The following is a 14,840-nucleotide window of genomic DNA, read 5'->3' as shown; positions in this document are numbered from 1 at the left end:
GAATTGCGAATAAATGATGCTCAGAAGGTCAAAACATAATTTAGTGCGTTTGATCCGCAACAATGACCGACAATGCCCAGGCATATCCGGAAGTACGCCCGACCACCCTCAGAAAGCTCCCATCAATTGTACCCAGATTGATGGTCACATACATTGATCAGCGGTACGCAAGATGCCGGGCAGCTCACCTGGTTCCACCATGTCGGCACATAACCAATAATACCCTGCAAAGTAACGATCAACCACACCCATGTCAGAAACCACGGATACTTACTCCAAGCTTCCTTCACGATCCCCAATTCAAGAACTCAGCGGAGCTTCCTTAGTACTTACACATCAAATTTAATGCCCTTATAGCTGGGAGAAAAAAGAAAAAAAAAAGGCGTGACCTGACCCAATTCTATAAAGATCAGCCATTCGAGCTCGCGGGAATCAGAAAGGAATTAATGCCGCTTTGAGTACCGCCACAGACATGGAGACATCTTCCCCGCATCCCCGCGAAAGCATCACCACCGCGCAAACAGAATCTCGAAACCCGCAGGCGGATATCTTTGAGCAATTGAGCACATATCCTTTCTCGACCGATCGCGAATTTGCAGGCGGCCTTGCCATTATACTCGGTCACCCCGAGACGCCGGCCTCAGACGAGGAGATTGCTCGCGATGATGATTTGGTCCTGCAGGCGAAGTGTTATTATTTTATCAGGTACGCACCATCAAGACATACCGTATATCTACTCCCTGCCTGCATAGCTTTGTGCTGAGAGAATTGTACGCTGTATTAAACTAATTTTTTTCTCCACTACCAGAAAGAATAACCTTGCGCTGCCGCTAGATGTTGCGACCTACAAGTCCTGGCTTGAAGCTAGGCGTACTTCGAGTACCTCCATAGATGGCTCGCGAGAAACCGGCTCATCGCAAATTTCCGCATCATCTCTGTCCCCGACTACAGTCCCGGCATCGAAGCCGACATCACAAGAGCCAACATATCCCACATCGTTCGCTCATATCGTTGAGCTTATTACAACGGGCCAGCCGGTTCCAGGAATCCAACATATACCAGACATTCTTTTAACGGGCCAAGGAGCTGCGAGTGCAAAGCCCAAGAGACTGAAACCTTGGGAGAAGGGGGAGACCGCTTAATCATAAGCCAGACAACAGTAACATCGGAAGGCTGTTCCTGCTTCATCTAGCAACGTGTGATTACTGTATCTCCTAGCATCAGTATGGCTTTCATTAAAGACTTGGACCGGGGCTAATAAGGGGTGCCACAACTATGGACAACATATTCGTCCTTAGTCAGGCTAGCGGACTGATAGCAAAGCATGCGTAGCAAGGACGAGCCAGGTTTATGAATAAGAAGAGTTGGTCATTTAGAAATATGTGTAGGAAAAGCTGCCTTGTCTTTACAAAGCCGTCCCGCAGACACTCCACTGCCGTAGACACTCCGTACTTCCGTCACTGTACCTCTAAGATGCAGAATGCGGACAGTCTTCACGAAAAATAATACATACCCATCGACTTCCCTGGAGCAGGACATGTGGAGCGCGGACAATGGATAAAATGAACAGTAAAGAGCCTAAGAGTTCAACGAGATGAGTATATGAGATGAGCACGAGGCATAGGATGTCAAGCTTTTTCAGCCTCGTGCAACCATGTAAATCTGGAAAGCTCGAAGTCTGATTCGCAGGGCATTCATGCACACAAATCACATCTAAGATCGAATCTATGTCTTGGGTAGGTCGCGCCGGTTCGTACTTTTCGAGATGTTTCAGGTCTTGCGACACTTGGTTTGTCAATCTCTTAACGAAAAGGGGGGTAGCTGGGATTCCACTGGCTTCCTCGGCTGAAGCGACCCCCATGTTGATTGGATGCCTGGAACCGGTCATCGTTGAAATTATTGAACCGACCAATTTGCACGCCTGTCCCTGGACCTGGGCGAGTAGCATGAGACAGATTGCAACATAGCATTGCCACACGCGAACCGAATTTAGAGCCACGCAAAGATACCATGTGTTTCCTAAGAGAGATGGTTAGAAAGAAATACGAGTTGTTGCGGCTGAATAGTCTTACCGGATATGAGTTGCAACCAGCTCCCTCTGGTGGGGCGCAGCATTCATTAGAATCCACTGAATCAGGTAATTCCCGTACTGGTCTCCGGCAACTGTTGCAGTTCAGAGCATTGTCCACGCAAGAAGAAAGTACACTTACTGTCAATCAACGGCATTCTAGGTCTATCTGTACGACCAGTGCATACTCGAGAAAGGTAGCGGTCTAAAAATTCTGAGCCGCCAATCTTTAGGCATTTCTCCACGATCTTAGACGCGAATTGATCCATGCTATAATCCACCACCCAGAGAAGAATATGCTCAATAGCACGACTCTTATCGTGGGGGGCACCATGCTCGCAGATGTGTTGAATGCACCAGTTTCCAAACTGACCATGAGCAAGCACATCGATCTTCGCTAGGACTTCTTCAATGGCAGGGCGCTAGATGGTGTGGTTAGAAAGCCTTCGTAAAGGAGAGGCAAAAATGCAGCGAAGTCATACCTTTTCGTCTTCGACGCAATTCTCAAAGATATTCTGAACCACTAAGCTCCCAGTCTCTCCCAATGCAACCTCATGCCACATCCCGCGCAAAGCTTCGTTGACCTTTGCCATAATTTGCGGAGGCTCACCACTCCAGCGTAATTCGAAAAGCTTCTGCCATACATGGCACGCATACCGGTGAATGACTGTTTCAGGGATCCTGCGCAGAAGTTCATGCACCATGACTGCTTTGTGTTCCTCAGGCACGCAGTCAAAGGCCTTCTGGACTACATGGCAGCCGAAAGGATCCATGCTGAGGCTCAAAGTGTTACCCTTAATAGCATTCGCAATTGCGACGATCTGCTCAGAAGTTCCGTGTTCGAAACAACGCTGGACAAGGAAGTTTCCGAATCGATTCACCATGAGCGAGTAAGCCTGTTGGATGATGGCTTCGATGATGTCGAATTTTTGCTCTGTTGTGCCGACTTTGAGCTTTTGCTGCAAGAATATAGAGGCTTGTTGGTCATTGTTGCAAACAATCTTGTCGACTATGTATTTCCAATCACAAGAAACATTCTTATCTAACAGTCGCCGATAATTAAGTGGTTCGAGAGGTGAAATGTACGTTTGAATGGAGCTTCCGCCGACCTGTAAACTGTCAATCGAGCACGAAGATCAGAATCGGTGTTACACACAGATGAGGTTGCCCAGGGTACAGAGGTTCCACTAGGTGCTGAAAACTCGGTCGCTGTCGGTGAGAGCGGAGGTGCAACTGCCCGCTGATGGTAGGGGGGCAAAGGGTAAAGTCCTACTTGTTGATAAGTACTGTTCGGTTTACTCGGCGGTGATCGAGAACCCTGACTGTCGGCCGAGCTAGGAGCAAATGTACCCCAGGGAGAGCCTGTCCCAGGAAAGCATGACCCAATACGACTTGGCTGGGCTGTTGGAGGGCGCGGGCCAAAACCTGAACTTTGCAAATACCTACCTTGGTCGTCGGAGAAAGGTCCATCAAAGCTGCAAGGAGCTGTGGATGGGCCTGAAAGCACGCGATGGGGTTGGAAAGAACTGTTCGCTGGAATCGAGGGGTTTGTGTTTGAAGGACCCCAAAATCTGCTCGAATCGTGACCGAAAGCAGTGCCAGGGAGAGGCATATTGCTATCAGCGTAGGCTTTATCTGAGTTCAATCCCACACCATAAACTTGCTGAGCAGGAGGGCCCCAAAATCCCCTGGATCTATTGTAAGCACCGGCGGAGAGTGCATCGGATATATCTGACTGCGAATCTTCCTGCGTATTCCAACCGTCTTGAAGTAGATGCGGCGCCGGTATGGATGCGTTGAAGGCGCTCTGCAGATTGCTGATTGTTTGTTCGCTTATATCCCGTCCGCTAAAGTCAGCTTCGGATGGAGGACCAAGGGCCTGGTCCAAAGTATGTTTGATAACACGGGTTTGTGCTAGTTCCTGCTCCTGTAGGGCGATTTTGGAGTTAGCAGCCTGGAGTTCCCGCTTTAGACGAAGCAACTCGGAACCCTCGGTGTCGAAAGCCTCGAAACGCGCAACTTCTTTGGGGCTAGCAGCCTGTTTAGCGTCCATACGCTGTGGCATGGTGAGAGGTTTATCGCGCTCTTCGAGATGCCCTGGGCCAACAACTTTATTTTTCGCCAAAATACTCTTTTGCTGGTCGAGGAGTAGCTGCTGCTCAGACAACTTTGAGAGGATATCCTGGTTGATCGTTTGCTTGGAGTCTGACAACTGGGGCTTTGGCGAAAGCTTCGCCAGGAGCCTTTCCATTTCAGAATTTCCCGTCAGAGGAAGGGTATTGCTTGTATGTTCCAACTTCTGCTTCTAGGATTGTCAGACACTATCTGCCAAGGAAAATCAAGAGCAACGGTAACCTGACCTTATTGGAAGCATTGTCATTTTTCTGGCCGACGGGGGACTGCAGGTTCCCAAGCTTCGAAGTAGCCAAAGGGTCGGGAGAGCTGATACAGGGGTTTGAGTGCTTGTGACCCTAAGAATTCATTAACCGTCCGGTTTATACTGCGATGGCAAGTGTATGTTAACTTACTGATATCTCACGTCCACCAGATAGCGTGTGAATTTCAACATTTCCGCTATTGGAAGACGTTCTCTCATCGTGGTCTCTACGGCCAGTTTCCGGTGAGGCAGCTGAAAGCAAGGACATGTTGAATCGATAGGGCACAATGGGCTGTTTTCGACAGAAGTCGGCGACTGGAAAAAGTAAACAAAGAAGTCGAGATCAAGTTGGTCAATAGACAAGCACGCTGCATAAGATCCAAACGCTCTTACATGCAATGAATGGCAACTTGGAGAAGAAGATGCGTCAAAGATAATGGAGAAAAGAAGAGGGCTGTTTACTGCTGTTTTCTTCGGACAGCGCAAGATATATGGCAGTATCTAGAAAACAGATCAGCAAAAGTGAGATACAGAGATTCGAGCAATAGAACGCGGAATAAATTCAAGAAGCAGGTACTGGTGGGCAATTGGGAAGCAACGACAGAAACAACGAAAAAGAAGGAAGGACAGAGTTGCCGGGTGACAGTAGAGCAAAGCGAGAACCCTCTGAAAATGGAAAGAGGAAAAACCCTCAATTGATGGCCGGTAAGTCAACCCCCGCGGATTACCTAGAGTCTTAGGTGAGAGAAAAGACCTTTGGCCCATAATATGCTCATTGAGCCAAGTCTCATGTTCGAGTTACAACCGAACTATGGCATAGTCGACGAGAATCCTAAAGCCAAATGTCACCTCCTCTCAGAGCAATTCTGGCAATAACATTATGCGGATATCAATGTGCAGCTCTTCATGATATGCGCTGACTATTTCATGCTAATAGGTCCAGTCAATTCCTTTGTAGCCATTAATTGCTCCAAAGTGCTGATGGGCTCTATACAACATTCGCAATGTAAGACCCGGTCGAAATTTGCCAGAACTTGTCAAAGTGGCCAGCAGCATAAAGGCCCGCATGGCCCTTCCAGCGACAGTTGTCACCGAGAACCACGAATTCGGGTTGTCCAGCTCCGGTCAGTGTTGGCACAAGACGGGCGGCCTGCTCGAGGCCTTCCACATCGGTACCCCACACAACTAACTCCAACCCTTCGTTAGGCAGGGGTCGAAGGAACATCGCACCCATTGCCCGTTCGTAGTTAATGGTATACTGGCCACAACTCCTGCTTGAACCCGGGTCCATCGGTCCATGCAGGCCCCCTGGAACTGAAAGGCACATATGCAGAGTCATGCGGCCGTCAGAAACACGTATAGGGTATGACGAATATACTGAACCCGGAAGTTCATTCCCTAACGAGACGGTGATAGCATTCCCGTGATGTTCTGCATCAAATGAACCGCAATGTCTTGCGATGTAGGAGTCAGCAGCAAAATATTGTAGGAGGTTGCGGCTAATCTGGAGCGCTATTTCTTCGCTCTTGACAGAGCACGCGTTTATCGTAAATGTCCCATTCGTGCGCAATATAGCATCCATTGCACCCACCTGACGCCCGTATCTTTGAGAAATAGACTGCCAACCGTTCTGCTCTGAGCATTTCCAGCTCCCTTCAGTGCCCTTTATGTACCAAGTGAATCCACACTTTGCCGGGTCGACTCTGAAGAGGGTGGCTGTATCGTCTATGGTTAAGGTTAATCGCTTTTTAGAGTTGCACGCTGTAGCTGAGAGGTGGAAGCGATGAATATTCTGTGTCTGGATGTGCCACGTCTCTTCTTTCGCATCAATTGTAACATGCACCCGACCGAACCTATCAGGAGATTGTAGCTGATCTACATATAATCCTCCTTTGGATGCCATGTCTCCAGAGTGGGGGACGTATATTGTAAATGCGAGGACGGTTTGTCTTCTTGTTGATTCTAGCGAGCTTTTGTAGAACTTCAGCAATGAAGAGGTTGTCATCACACCATCAAACCAATGGCCTGCATTTGGCAACTCGACATATTGAGATGGCCAGTCAACTTCCTCGAGCAAAGAGTGCATAAGGCGTGAATGATGTGCTGGGACGTTTTTATCTTGCGAGCCATGTTGTTGCATTATCGGAATGCCCACAGCATTCGCCAGTAATAGTTCATGTTTAAAACTAGCCCGCGATTGATGAAGGATAGAAGAGAGCAGCGGCTCAGAATCTCGCCACATATTATAAGACACATAATCTACGAACCATCAGGACATGTAAGAATATAATATTACTATAGTGTTGGCAAAAGAGAGCAGCGACTTACTCTCAATGGATGTATACCCCGATACAGGGGCAGCGGCGACAACATTATCCGGATAATGAGTCGTGAGAAACCATACACCCTGCCCTACCAATTGAATGAGCAGAAAGGAATTGTGAGTCTAGACCTGACTTTACCTCCGTTCGAATGTCCTATAACCATCCATTCATCATTCATAATTCCAGGACCGCTCCAGCCAATAGCTCTCACCCAGTCAGGAATTGCTTTAACGGCTGCTTTTATATCAGCAACACCCCATGTGTCTAATCAGGAAAGCACGTTAGTTCAAGTGGCAAGTTGACTGACGAAGCGTTCTAGTAGAGCAGGGTCGGGAAAAACAGCGAGTCATAGTATCAAGCACTCACGCCAGTCATCTCCGCTCCAAGAAGTAACACCGCTTGGAAATAGCATCCACGCGCAGATGCCGTACGCGGCATCCATCATCCTGCGCACTTGTACATCATCCGCCTCAAGGCCTGCTCCGTGAAGACCTATTATCAAAGGCAAAAAAGTGTTGGTTTGATTGAGAGCACAAGAAGGATGCAAGGGAGGCGGACGAAGAATGGCATAAGAGACGATGCCTGCTGGGTGCATATACGTAATTCTCTGAGGTTCAGATATAGACCTATTAGCAAATTTTACCATGAAAGTCTGATTCCACATTGTTGCATGTTGGAAAGCTCTGTAGCGGATCTCAATTGGGACAGCAAAAGCCGATGGATTGCCAGTAGCAAATCGGAAAGCTAGTGGACGGGTCTGATGTGGTGCAAGGCGCAGAGGAGTCTCCATTTCTAAGGAGAACTAAGTAGTTTGTCAGTATTTTCCACTCAGGGCGAGCAAGTTGAAATGCCAACATTTGAAGAGTAAATCGAGAGAACCTCAACCCATTCAGGTGCATTATTCTGCACATTAATTGATGCCCAGGTACTCCCGAGTCTCCAATCTGTAGCTTCAGGTATCAAAAGACTTTGCTCAGCTATGTTTAGCATGCCGTGGCGAATTTCTATTTCAACCGCCACATTGATGGTGGGATCACCTTGACCACCCAGGGCTCGAACGTCACGGAGAAGCCGCAATTCGACAAGATGCTTCCCGGGGGCAATAGTCAATATCAAGGGTGCTCTGCGATAACTGTAGAAATCACCACCGAAGTGCCGTTGACCGTCAATTGATAGCTCCAAAATACCTTCCGTGAAAATTGCGACTGCTTGATGATTTGGACCCATTCAAGTACATATACCCGCGCGTCCAGGCCTGATATTGCAACGCAGACCACCCGTAGACAGCCTGAAGTAATCCCCAATCTACTTGAGGGAAGGCCACAGCAAGCTCTGCTCTGCTCTGTTCAGCATTGGTATTCGTGATGTTGGCCCTAACATGAGTCCATTTCACGAATCCGTCTGTGGAAAGAGGACTGCTATATTCAACTTCTTCATCAAAGGATACGTTTCGAAATCCGCCCCGGTACTCTAGGGGATCTGCCCCCCAAATGGCTTCTAGGTCGGTTTAAAGATAGCGTTGGCATATTACTTCGTTTAGTAGATTTAATCGTATGAAGACGAACCTCTTGTCCCATATTGGAAGGGGCCGAGGACCTGCCACTTTTCGGATAACTGAACATCTGAGAAGTCCTTGTTCAGAGAATATTGGGGAGGTGACGTGTAGTCCTGTTGGCTAGGAGTCCTGCCACACAATGCACTGTTGCACAATGCTATAAGGATAAGCATTCTTGCCAGGAGAACAGGTGGGTGTCCTAGGCAGAACATCATTCTCAATGTCAAGGAGACTAAAAACTGATGGCGCGTGGCTGTAATATCCTCCCTGGGGGGATGACCCTATCTCAATGAGGCGGGGGGTAATGTACCCTGAGGACTCCGGACCCTGGGTCAGAAACTCCTCGCAATCTGCCTTAGTCTTTTTGTCAAGGTAGGCAGATACTAGAAATAGTCCGTTCTGCTGCTTATTCTCTCTCAATTTATAGTTAATATGTTCGCAAGTAGTTGTGTGGGGAAATGAATCTCATAACTCTATTATAGCTTTTCCAGTGTTTACTAGGCACATGGCGAGCATTTGACTGACTTTAACGGGACTCACGGGACCTGGGAGACCCAGAGCCTGGGGTCTCGCAGCGTTGTCCATTTCTCAAATCCTACTGGTCAATAGTGATTCGGTGATTCGTCATCTCAGACCGCGCTAAAACCAAATTACGCTAGTGGGTTGCTCGTCCCGTCAGACATTAAGAACTCCGCCAACACCGTGATGAGTTCGCGTTTCGATAACGCTGGTGACAAGAATGGATAGTACCTGAACATCTGCTTAGAGCTCACTCATGTTATAACATCCTCCACAGCTTACTCGACCAGTGTTAGCTTCATTGATAGCTGCATAATCTAGCCTTCGAATACCTCCGGAATTCGAAGTGCTACCGGAGCGGCAACCTCGCCGTATCCCGCCTCAGCGCCCGATTTTGAGCAACGTACATGGTTCGATTATCCTGGCTTTGACCGCTTTTCTCATTCTGCTACCAATTTGAAGTCCGTCGCATAGGGGTGCCCGGAAAGGGGAAGGAAATGACCACGACTATAGTGACTGGGACTGGGCGGCGCTCTTCGATACGACAAACCGACCTGCAAACATCAGTCAGAGTATCTAGCCCTGAGCCCATGGCCAGTCCAATAGATAAGTTTCCAGCGTTCCAGGACGAGCAATTTGGCACCGCGGAGCCGACAACACTTTACCCAAACACAACAGTCAGATATGCGCCCAGTGATCGCTGGGACTATAAACCAGTCCGGGATTCCAAACGAAGGCCGAGAAAGAGCATCAGCGAAACCATAAGTGCCATCAGGACTCGCAATGGTAGTGTTAGTGCAAATGCGCAAGATCTGGCTCAAGCGCTTAGAGCACCTGTGTCGTACAGGCTCATAGTACGGCTTTCCAACCCCGTCGCCTATTGCAGTCGCTTACTCGTCCGCAGATGCTCTGCCTTTTCTGGTATACTACTTCAGCATTAACGAATACGTCCTCAAAATCCATTTTGAACGCGCTTCCGAGGCCCATTACTCTCACAATGGTCCAGTTCGCCTTCGTGTCCTTGTGGTGCCTGCTACTTTCGTACCTGTCCACCAAGTTACCATGGCTTAAAACCAGCATACCGGCTCTCAAGAACAACATACGCCCGCCGTCACGCGATGTGATAATGACGGCGCTACCTCTCGCCATATTCCAACTAGCAGGTCATATCTTGAGTTCAATGGCCACTTCGCAAATCCCAGTTTCGCTTGTGCACACTATCAAAGGACTTTCGCCATTATTCACCGTGCTGGCATACCGCTTCCTTTTCCGCATTCGCTATGCTAAGGCGACCTATTTATCTCTCGTGCCACTGACCTTGGGTGTAATGCTTGCTTGTTCCACAGGCTTCTCCACGAATTTTTTCGGCATCCTATGTGCGCTGGTTGCAGCCCTTGTTTTCGTATCACAGAATATATTCTCTAAAAAACTCTTCAACGAAGCCGAGCGTGCGGAGTCAGATATACAGTCTGCTGGTCGCCGCAAACTGGACAAGTTGAACCTACTCTACTATTGCTCTGGGTTAGCTTTTATCCTGACATTACCCATTTGGTTGGTCACCGAGGGCTACCCCTTATTCTCTGATCTGATGCAAGATGGCGCCATCTCTCTTACGAACAAAGCTGGATCGTTGGATCATGGCGCCCTTTTCCTCGAATTCGTGTTCAACGGGGTGTCTCACTTTGCTCAGAATATCTTGGCGTTCGTCCTCCTTTCTATGGTTTCGCCTGTCTCATATTCCGTCGCGTCACTTATCAAAAGGGTTTTCGTGATCGTTGTCGCGATTGTTTGGTTTGGTAATTCTACTACGCCCGTTCAGGGCTTTGGAATTGCCCTCACCTTCCTTGGGCTATACCTATACGACCGCAATAGCCATGATGACGTCGCAGACCAGAAAGCCAATGCGGACCACTTTCACTTCAAAAATCCCATTCTCCCTCTGAACACCCGCGGAGCGAGCAAACTCAGGGGATCCAATGGCTATGCGATCCCACAAGGGAGGCCTGTTGACCAGCACGTCTTGGACCGTTCATTTCCCATCTCCAGTAACTCAAAAAAGGACGACGGCGTCGGTCATGCACGCCCAAGAGCGAGTAGCAACACGAAAGCTTGGCTGCCACCTGGTACAAAGCAGGAGACGACCTGGCAGTCAAGCGACTCTTAAGCGGCTATTCCTAGCTCAATAAATCTATTGCTTTGTATTTGGTGTCCTGGGTTGAAGCTAACTTGCTTCTATTGTGTACCATCGATGGAGTTCTGACTTTATAGATATAGAGATTCAAATGCGCGTATTGAAATTCGGAGCACAAATAGAAACACGCGATTTTTGGGTGTAGCTTTGCTAATTGCAGGTACTTTGCAAGCTTTTCCAACACATAAATGCATGAAGCCCTGAAATTGCGTCTGTACCTACGGGAGGTCCAATATTGCCAAACAAATTTACGAGATCCTATCATTACTTCTTTATTCATCGCACCTTCCAGATGATCAAGCGAAAGGCGTAAACAATGGAAGTGTGTGTGATCTAGGAAGAAAGCGAACTTAAGTTACATTGGCTGGCTCTTAAATGGAAATGTTGCCGCTGTCGGTAAGGAACTATACCCCTCAGTAGGCATCTTCGCCAGTAATTGGAAACGATGGCCTTCAGGTGCTCCAGCTCAGTGCATCTTGCTCTTGGATCATGATGCAGAGGAGGGAGAGACGGGCGACGCCCTACCTCCTACAATAAACATGCCCGTGAAATGAGATGGAAAGGAAAGAAAGAAAAACCGAACCGGGATTGCTGAGAAAGCAAGAAAAAGGGTACGGTTCGGACTCTGAGTTTCCCCGTACTGCCGAGCCAATCTCAAGGCGGCAATTTGCGAGTGAACGCCCGGGCCGGGCTTGAGAATCCAACCTTACGCCAAAAGTGCTTTAACCAAACGATACCTATCAGCTTCAACTCAAGCTGCACATCGGCCACTTCATTCCATTGTCACCCTCTAGTTAACCATTTTCTTTTTTCTTTTTGTTTCTTTCTTTACAGCATGCGGCCGCAGCTGTTTCGCGCGGCCGCCCGGTCTGTCCGGGTTCCAAAGGTCAACACTGCCAGGACCTTCGTGACGACAGTTCCTCGCTCTGCTGAGGTGGAGCTTACAATTGGTATGCCTCGACACCATCCCTAATAGTACGGATCAGTTGCTGACTACTTCCGGGCATTAGATGGCAAAAAGGTTTCGGTAGAAGGTAACTATCTATCTTGCTGAAATGTTTACGAAGGACGGTACTCACCTGCAACGCAGCTGGCTCGGCTCTCATTCAAGCATGCGAGAAAGCCGGAGCGACAATTCCTAGGTATAGTTTGATATGGACCTTGTGCTTTCATACCTGATCGATGCTAACGATCTATGATAGATACTGTTACCATGAGTACGCCAGCCCCTCCTCTTATCCCCCTCACCCTCTTCCGTTGTCGGCTACTAACGCACTTTATAGGAAGCTAATGATCGCGGGAAACTGTAAGCCTCGAACACTGTAAATTGATTCGGGCAGCTGTACTGATTTTGGCTCGTGTTAGGTCGCATGTGTCTCGTCGAAGTCGAAAGGGCTCCCAAACCTGTGGCATCATGTGCCTGGCCGGTTCAGCCCGGTATGAATGTCAAAACAGATTCCCCGCTAGTGCACAAAGCTAGAGAAGGCGTTATGGAATTCCTACTTGCGAACCATCCTCTAGACTGCCCAATTTGTGACCAGGGAGGAGAGTGCGATCTTCAAGATCAGTCAATGCGCTATGGTGCCGATCGTGGCCGTTTCCACGAACTTGGAGGCAAGCGCGCTATTGAGGATAAGAACATTGGTCCCCTTGTCAAGACCTCTATGAACAGATGCATTCAGTGCACTCGTTGTGTTCGGTTCATGAACGACGTTGCTGGCGCCCCCGAACTTGGAACCACCGGTAGAGGGAACGATATGCAAATTGGTACCTATCTAGAGCAGAATTTGGATACAGAGCTCTCTGGAAACATCATTGATCTTTGCCCCGTTGGCGCGCTGACCTCCAAACCGTATGCCTTCCGCGCGCGTCCCTGGGAGCTGAAGCATACCGAGTCGATTGATGTACATGACGCTCTGGGCTCCAACGTCCGGATAGATACCCGTGGAATGGAAGTGATGCGTGTCCTGCCAAGACTCAACGATGATATCAACGAGGAATGGATTAACGACAAATCTCGTTTTGCATGCGATGGCCTCAAGACTCAACGACTCACCACTCCTTTGATTCGACAGGAAGGGAAGTTTGTTCCTGCAACGTGGGAGCAAGCTCTGACCGAGATTGCATCGGCATACCAAAAGCTTCAACTGAAAGAGAACGAATTCAAAGCCATTTCTGGTCACCTTGTGGACGCGGAAACCATGGTTGCGATGAAGGACTTGGCTAACAAGCTTGGCTCTGATAATCTTGCCTTGGATCAGCCCGGTGGTAGCTCGCCAATCGCCCACGGCGTCGATATCCGCTCAAATTACCTCTTCAACTCTAAGATCTACGGCATCGAAGAGGCGGACGCCATCCTTTTGGTCGCGACGAACCCTCGCCACGAAGCTTCCGTTCTCAACGCTCGCATTCGCAAGCAGTACCTTCGCTCTGATCTCGAAATCGGTCTCGTCGGGGAAGCTTTCGAAAGCACATTTGACTTTGAACACCTTGGTTCAGACGTTGCTGCTCTGAAGGCCGCCCTGTCAGGGAACTTTGGCACAAAGCTGGCTTCCGCCAAGCGACCCATGATTATTGTCGGCAGTGCTGCGGCCGAACATAAGGATTCGAAAGCAATCTTTGAGGCGGTTGGTAGCTTTGTGGAGAAGCACGCCAGCAACTTCAACACACCAGAGTGGCAAGGTTATAATGTTCTTCAGCGCGCAGCATCGCGTGCTGCGGCATACGAAATCGGCTTCACGACCCCCTCTCCTGAGGTAGCACAAACAACGCCTAAGATGGTTTGGCTACTTGGTGCAGATGAGATTAACCAATCGGAAATTCCTCGCGAAGCGTTTGTCATTTACCAAGGACATCACGGTGACCGCGGGGCTCAAATCGCGGATGTTGTTCTGCCAGGAGCTGCGTATACCGAGAAGTCAGGCACCTATATCAACACCGAGGGTCGCGTTCAAGTCACTCGCGCAGCAACTTCAATGCCTGGTGCTTCTCGAGATGACTGGAAGATCATTCGGGCTGCCAGTGAATTCCTCAACACTCCTCTCCCATATGACGACATCGAGGCTCTTCGGGACCGCATGGAAGAGATCAGCCCTGTTATGCGTCGTTACGATGTTGTTGAGCCCACCTCTCTGGCTCAGTTGAGCAAGGTCCAATTGGTCGATCAGAACAAGGGATCTCAAGTAACCAACGCACCTTTCAAGAAGGTGATTGAAGATTTCTATTTTACAGATTCGATCTCCAGAAGGTATGATCAAAAACTCCTCACTCTTTGAAGTTAATGTTAACCATTAAGCAGTTCGCCGACAATGGCTCGCGCTTCGGCAGCTAAGGTCTCTGGAAACCCTGATGTGAACTACATGTCTACAGGTGGTGAAGTGTCTCCGCAGCACATGTATGGTTAAAAAGCCTACTGGACCTGTAGTTTGTTTTTTTCCCATTCTTCATCTAGGCGTTGTTGTTGTAACACCTAAACACTGTTGTTGGTCCCTGTTTAATTGTATTATTGTTTCCCCTCGTTTCCTATAGTGTTCCAGCTCCACTACGGTACAGGTTAAAGATGTTAGAGGTGTACATAAGATCAAAAGCAGCTCAGGAATGGCAAAATTTATGCCTACAGTCCTGAAAATGTAGCTGCGTAGGAATAGCTAGGAACAGCTGCTATCCATGCTTCTTTGGCTTCACCAACATAACGATTGCTCGAAAATCATCTTAACCAACCGTCTTAACTTGCAGGCCCAAGCGAAGACGTTAGTCTTACATTACCGAATAAGTATTTTCATCAGGGAGTGTGATCTGCACTAGAA

General features: G+C 48.6%; 5 protein-coding genes across 5 annotated transcripts, besides 1 other annotated feature; 3 read left to right on the top strand and 2 right to left on the bottom strand.

The window, feature by feature from the left end:
* Positions 1-14,840: part of a sequence feature (contig 1.70 1..41226(-1)) that runs on past both edges of the window.
* Positions 307-1,365, top strand: ANIA_04284 (DUF5572 domain-containing protein). The gene is made up of 2 exons (XM_656796.2): positions 307-705; positions 809-1,365. Exons 1-2 carry the CDS (start codon positions 473-475, stop codon positions 1,140-1,142), a joined length of 567 nt encoding a protein of 188 aa, XP_661888.1. The 5' UTR covers positions 307-472; the 3' UTR covers positions 1,143-1,365.
* ANIA_04285 (Pumilio-family RNA binding repeat-containing protein) lies at positions 1,406-5,042 on the bottom strand (the record flags this gene model as incomplete). Its single annotated transcript, XM_656797.2, has 8 exons — positions 4,597-5,042; positions 4,429-4,539; positions 3,515-4,373; positions 2,551-3,077; positions 2,211-2,490; positions 2,073-2,163; positions 1,514-1,874; positions 1,406-1,468 (listed from the first exon to the last, which is right to left on the bottom strand). Exons 1-8 carry the CDS (start codon positions 4,711-4,713, stop codon positions 1,406-1,408), a joined length of 2,409 nt encoding a protein of 802 aa, XP_661889.1. The 5' UTR covers positions 4,714-5,042.
* On the bottom strand, positions 5,434-8,536 carry ANIA_04286 (uncharacterized protein; the record flags this gene model as incomplete). Its single annotated transcript, XM_656798.1, has 8 exons — positions 5,434-6,704; positions 6,774-6,857; positions 6,908-7,033; positions 7,136-7,376; positions 7,413-7,561; positions 7,699-7,901; positions 7,957-8,266; positions 8,335-8,536. 8 exons carry the CDS (start codon positions 8,534-8,536, stop codon positions 5,434-5,436), a joined length of 2,586 nt encoding a protein of 861 aa, XP_661890.1.
* Positions 9,841-11,007, top strand: ANIA_04287 (putative ER to Golgi transport protein (Sly41); the record flags this gene model as incomplete). Its single annotated transcript, XM_656799.1, has 1 exon — positions 9,841-11,007. One exon carries the CDS (start codon positions 9,841-9,843, stop codon positions 11,005-11,007), a length of 1,167 nt encoding a protein of 388 aa, XP_661891.1.
* On the top strand, positions 11,870-14,645 carry ANIA_04288 (putative NADH-ubiquinone oxidoreductase, subunit G; the record flags this gene model as incomplete). Its single annotated transcript, XM_863700.2, has 7 exons — positions 11,870-11,984; positions 12,045-12,068; positions 12,125-12,176; positions 12,237-12,251; positions 12,318-12,340; positions 12,400-14,281; positions 14,333-14,645. The coding sequence occupies 7 exons, from the start codon at positions 11,870-11,872 to the stop codon at positions 14,436-14,438; spliced, it is 2,217 nt and encodes a 738-aa protein (XP_868793.1). The 3' UTR covers positions 14,439-14,645.

This window comes from Aspergillus nidulans, chromosome II (genome assembly GCF_000011425.1).
Source record: "Aspergillus nidulans FGSC A4 chromosome II".
NCBI classification, from domain to species: Eukaryota; Fungi; Ascomycota; class Eurotiomycetes; order Eurotiales; family Aspergillaceae; genus Aspergillus; species Aspergillus nidulans.
This window is presented reverse-complemented; position numbering and strand designations above follow the sequence as displayed.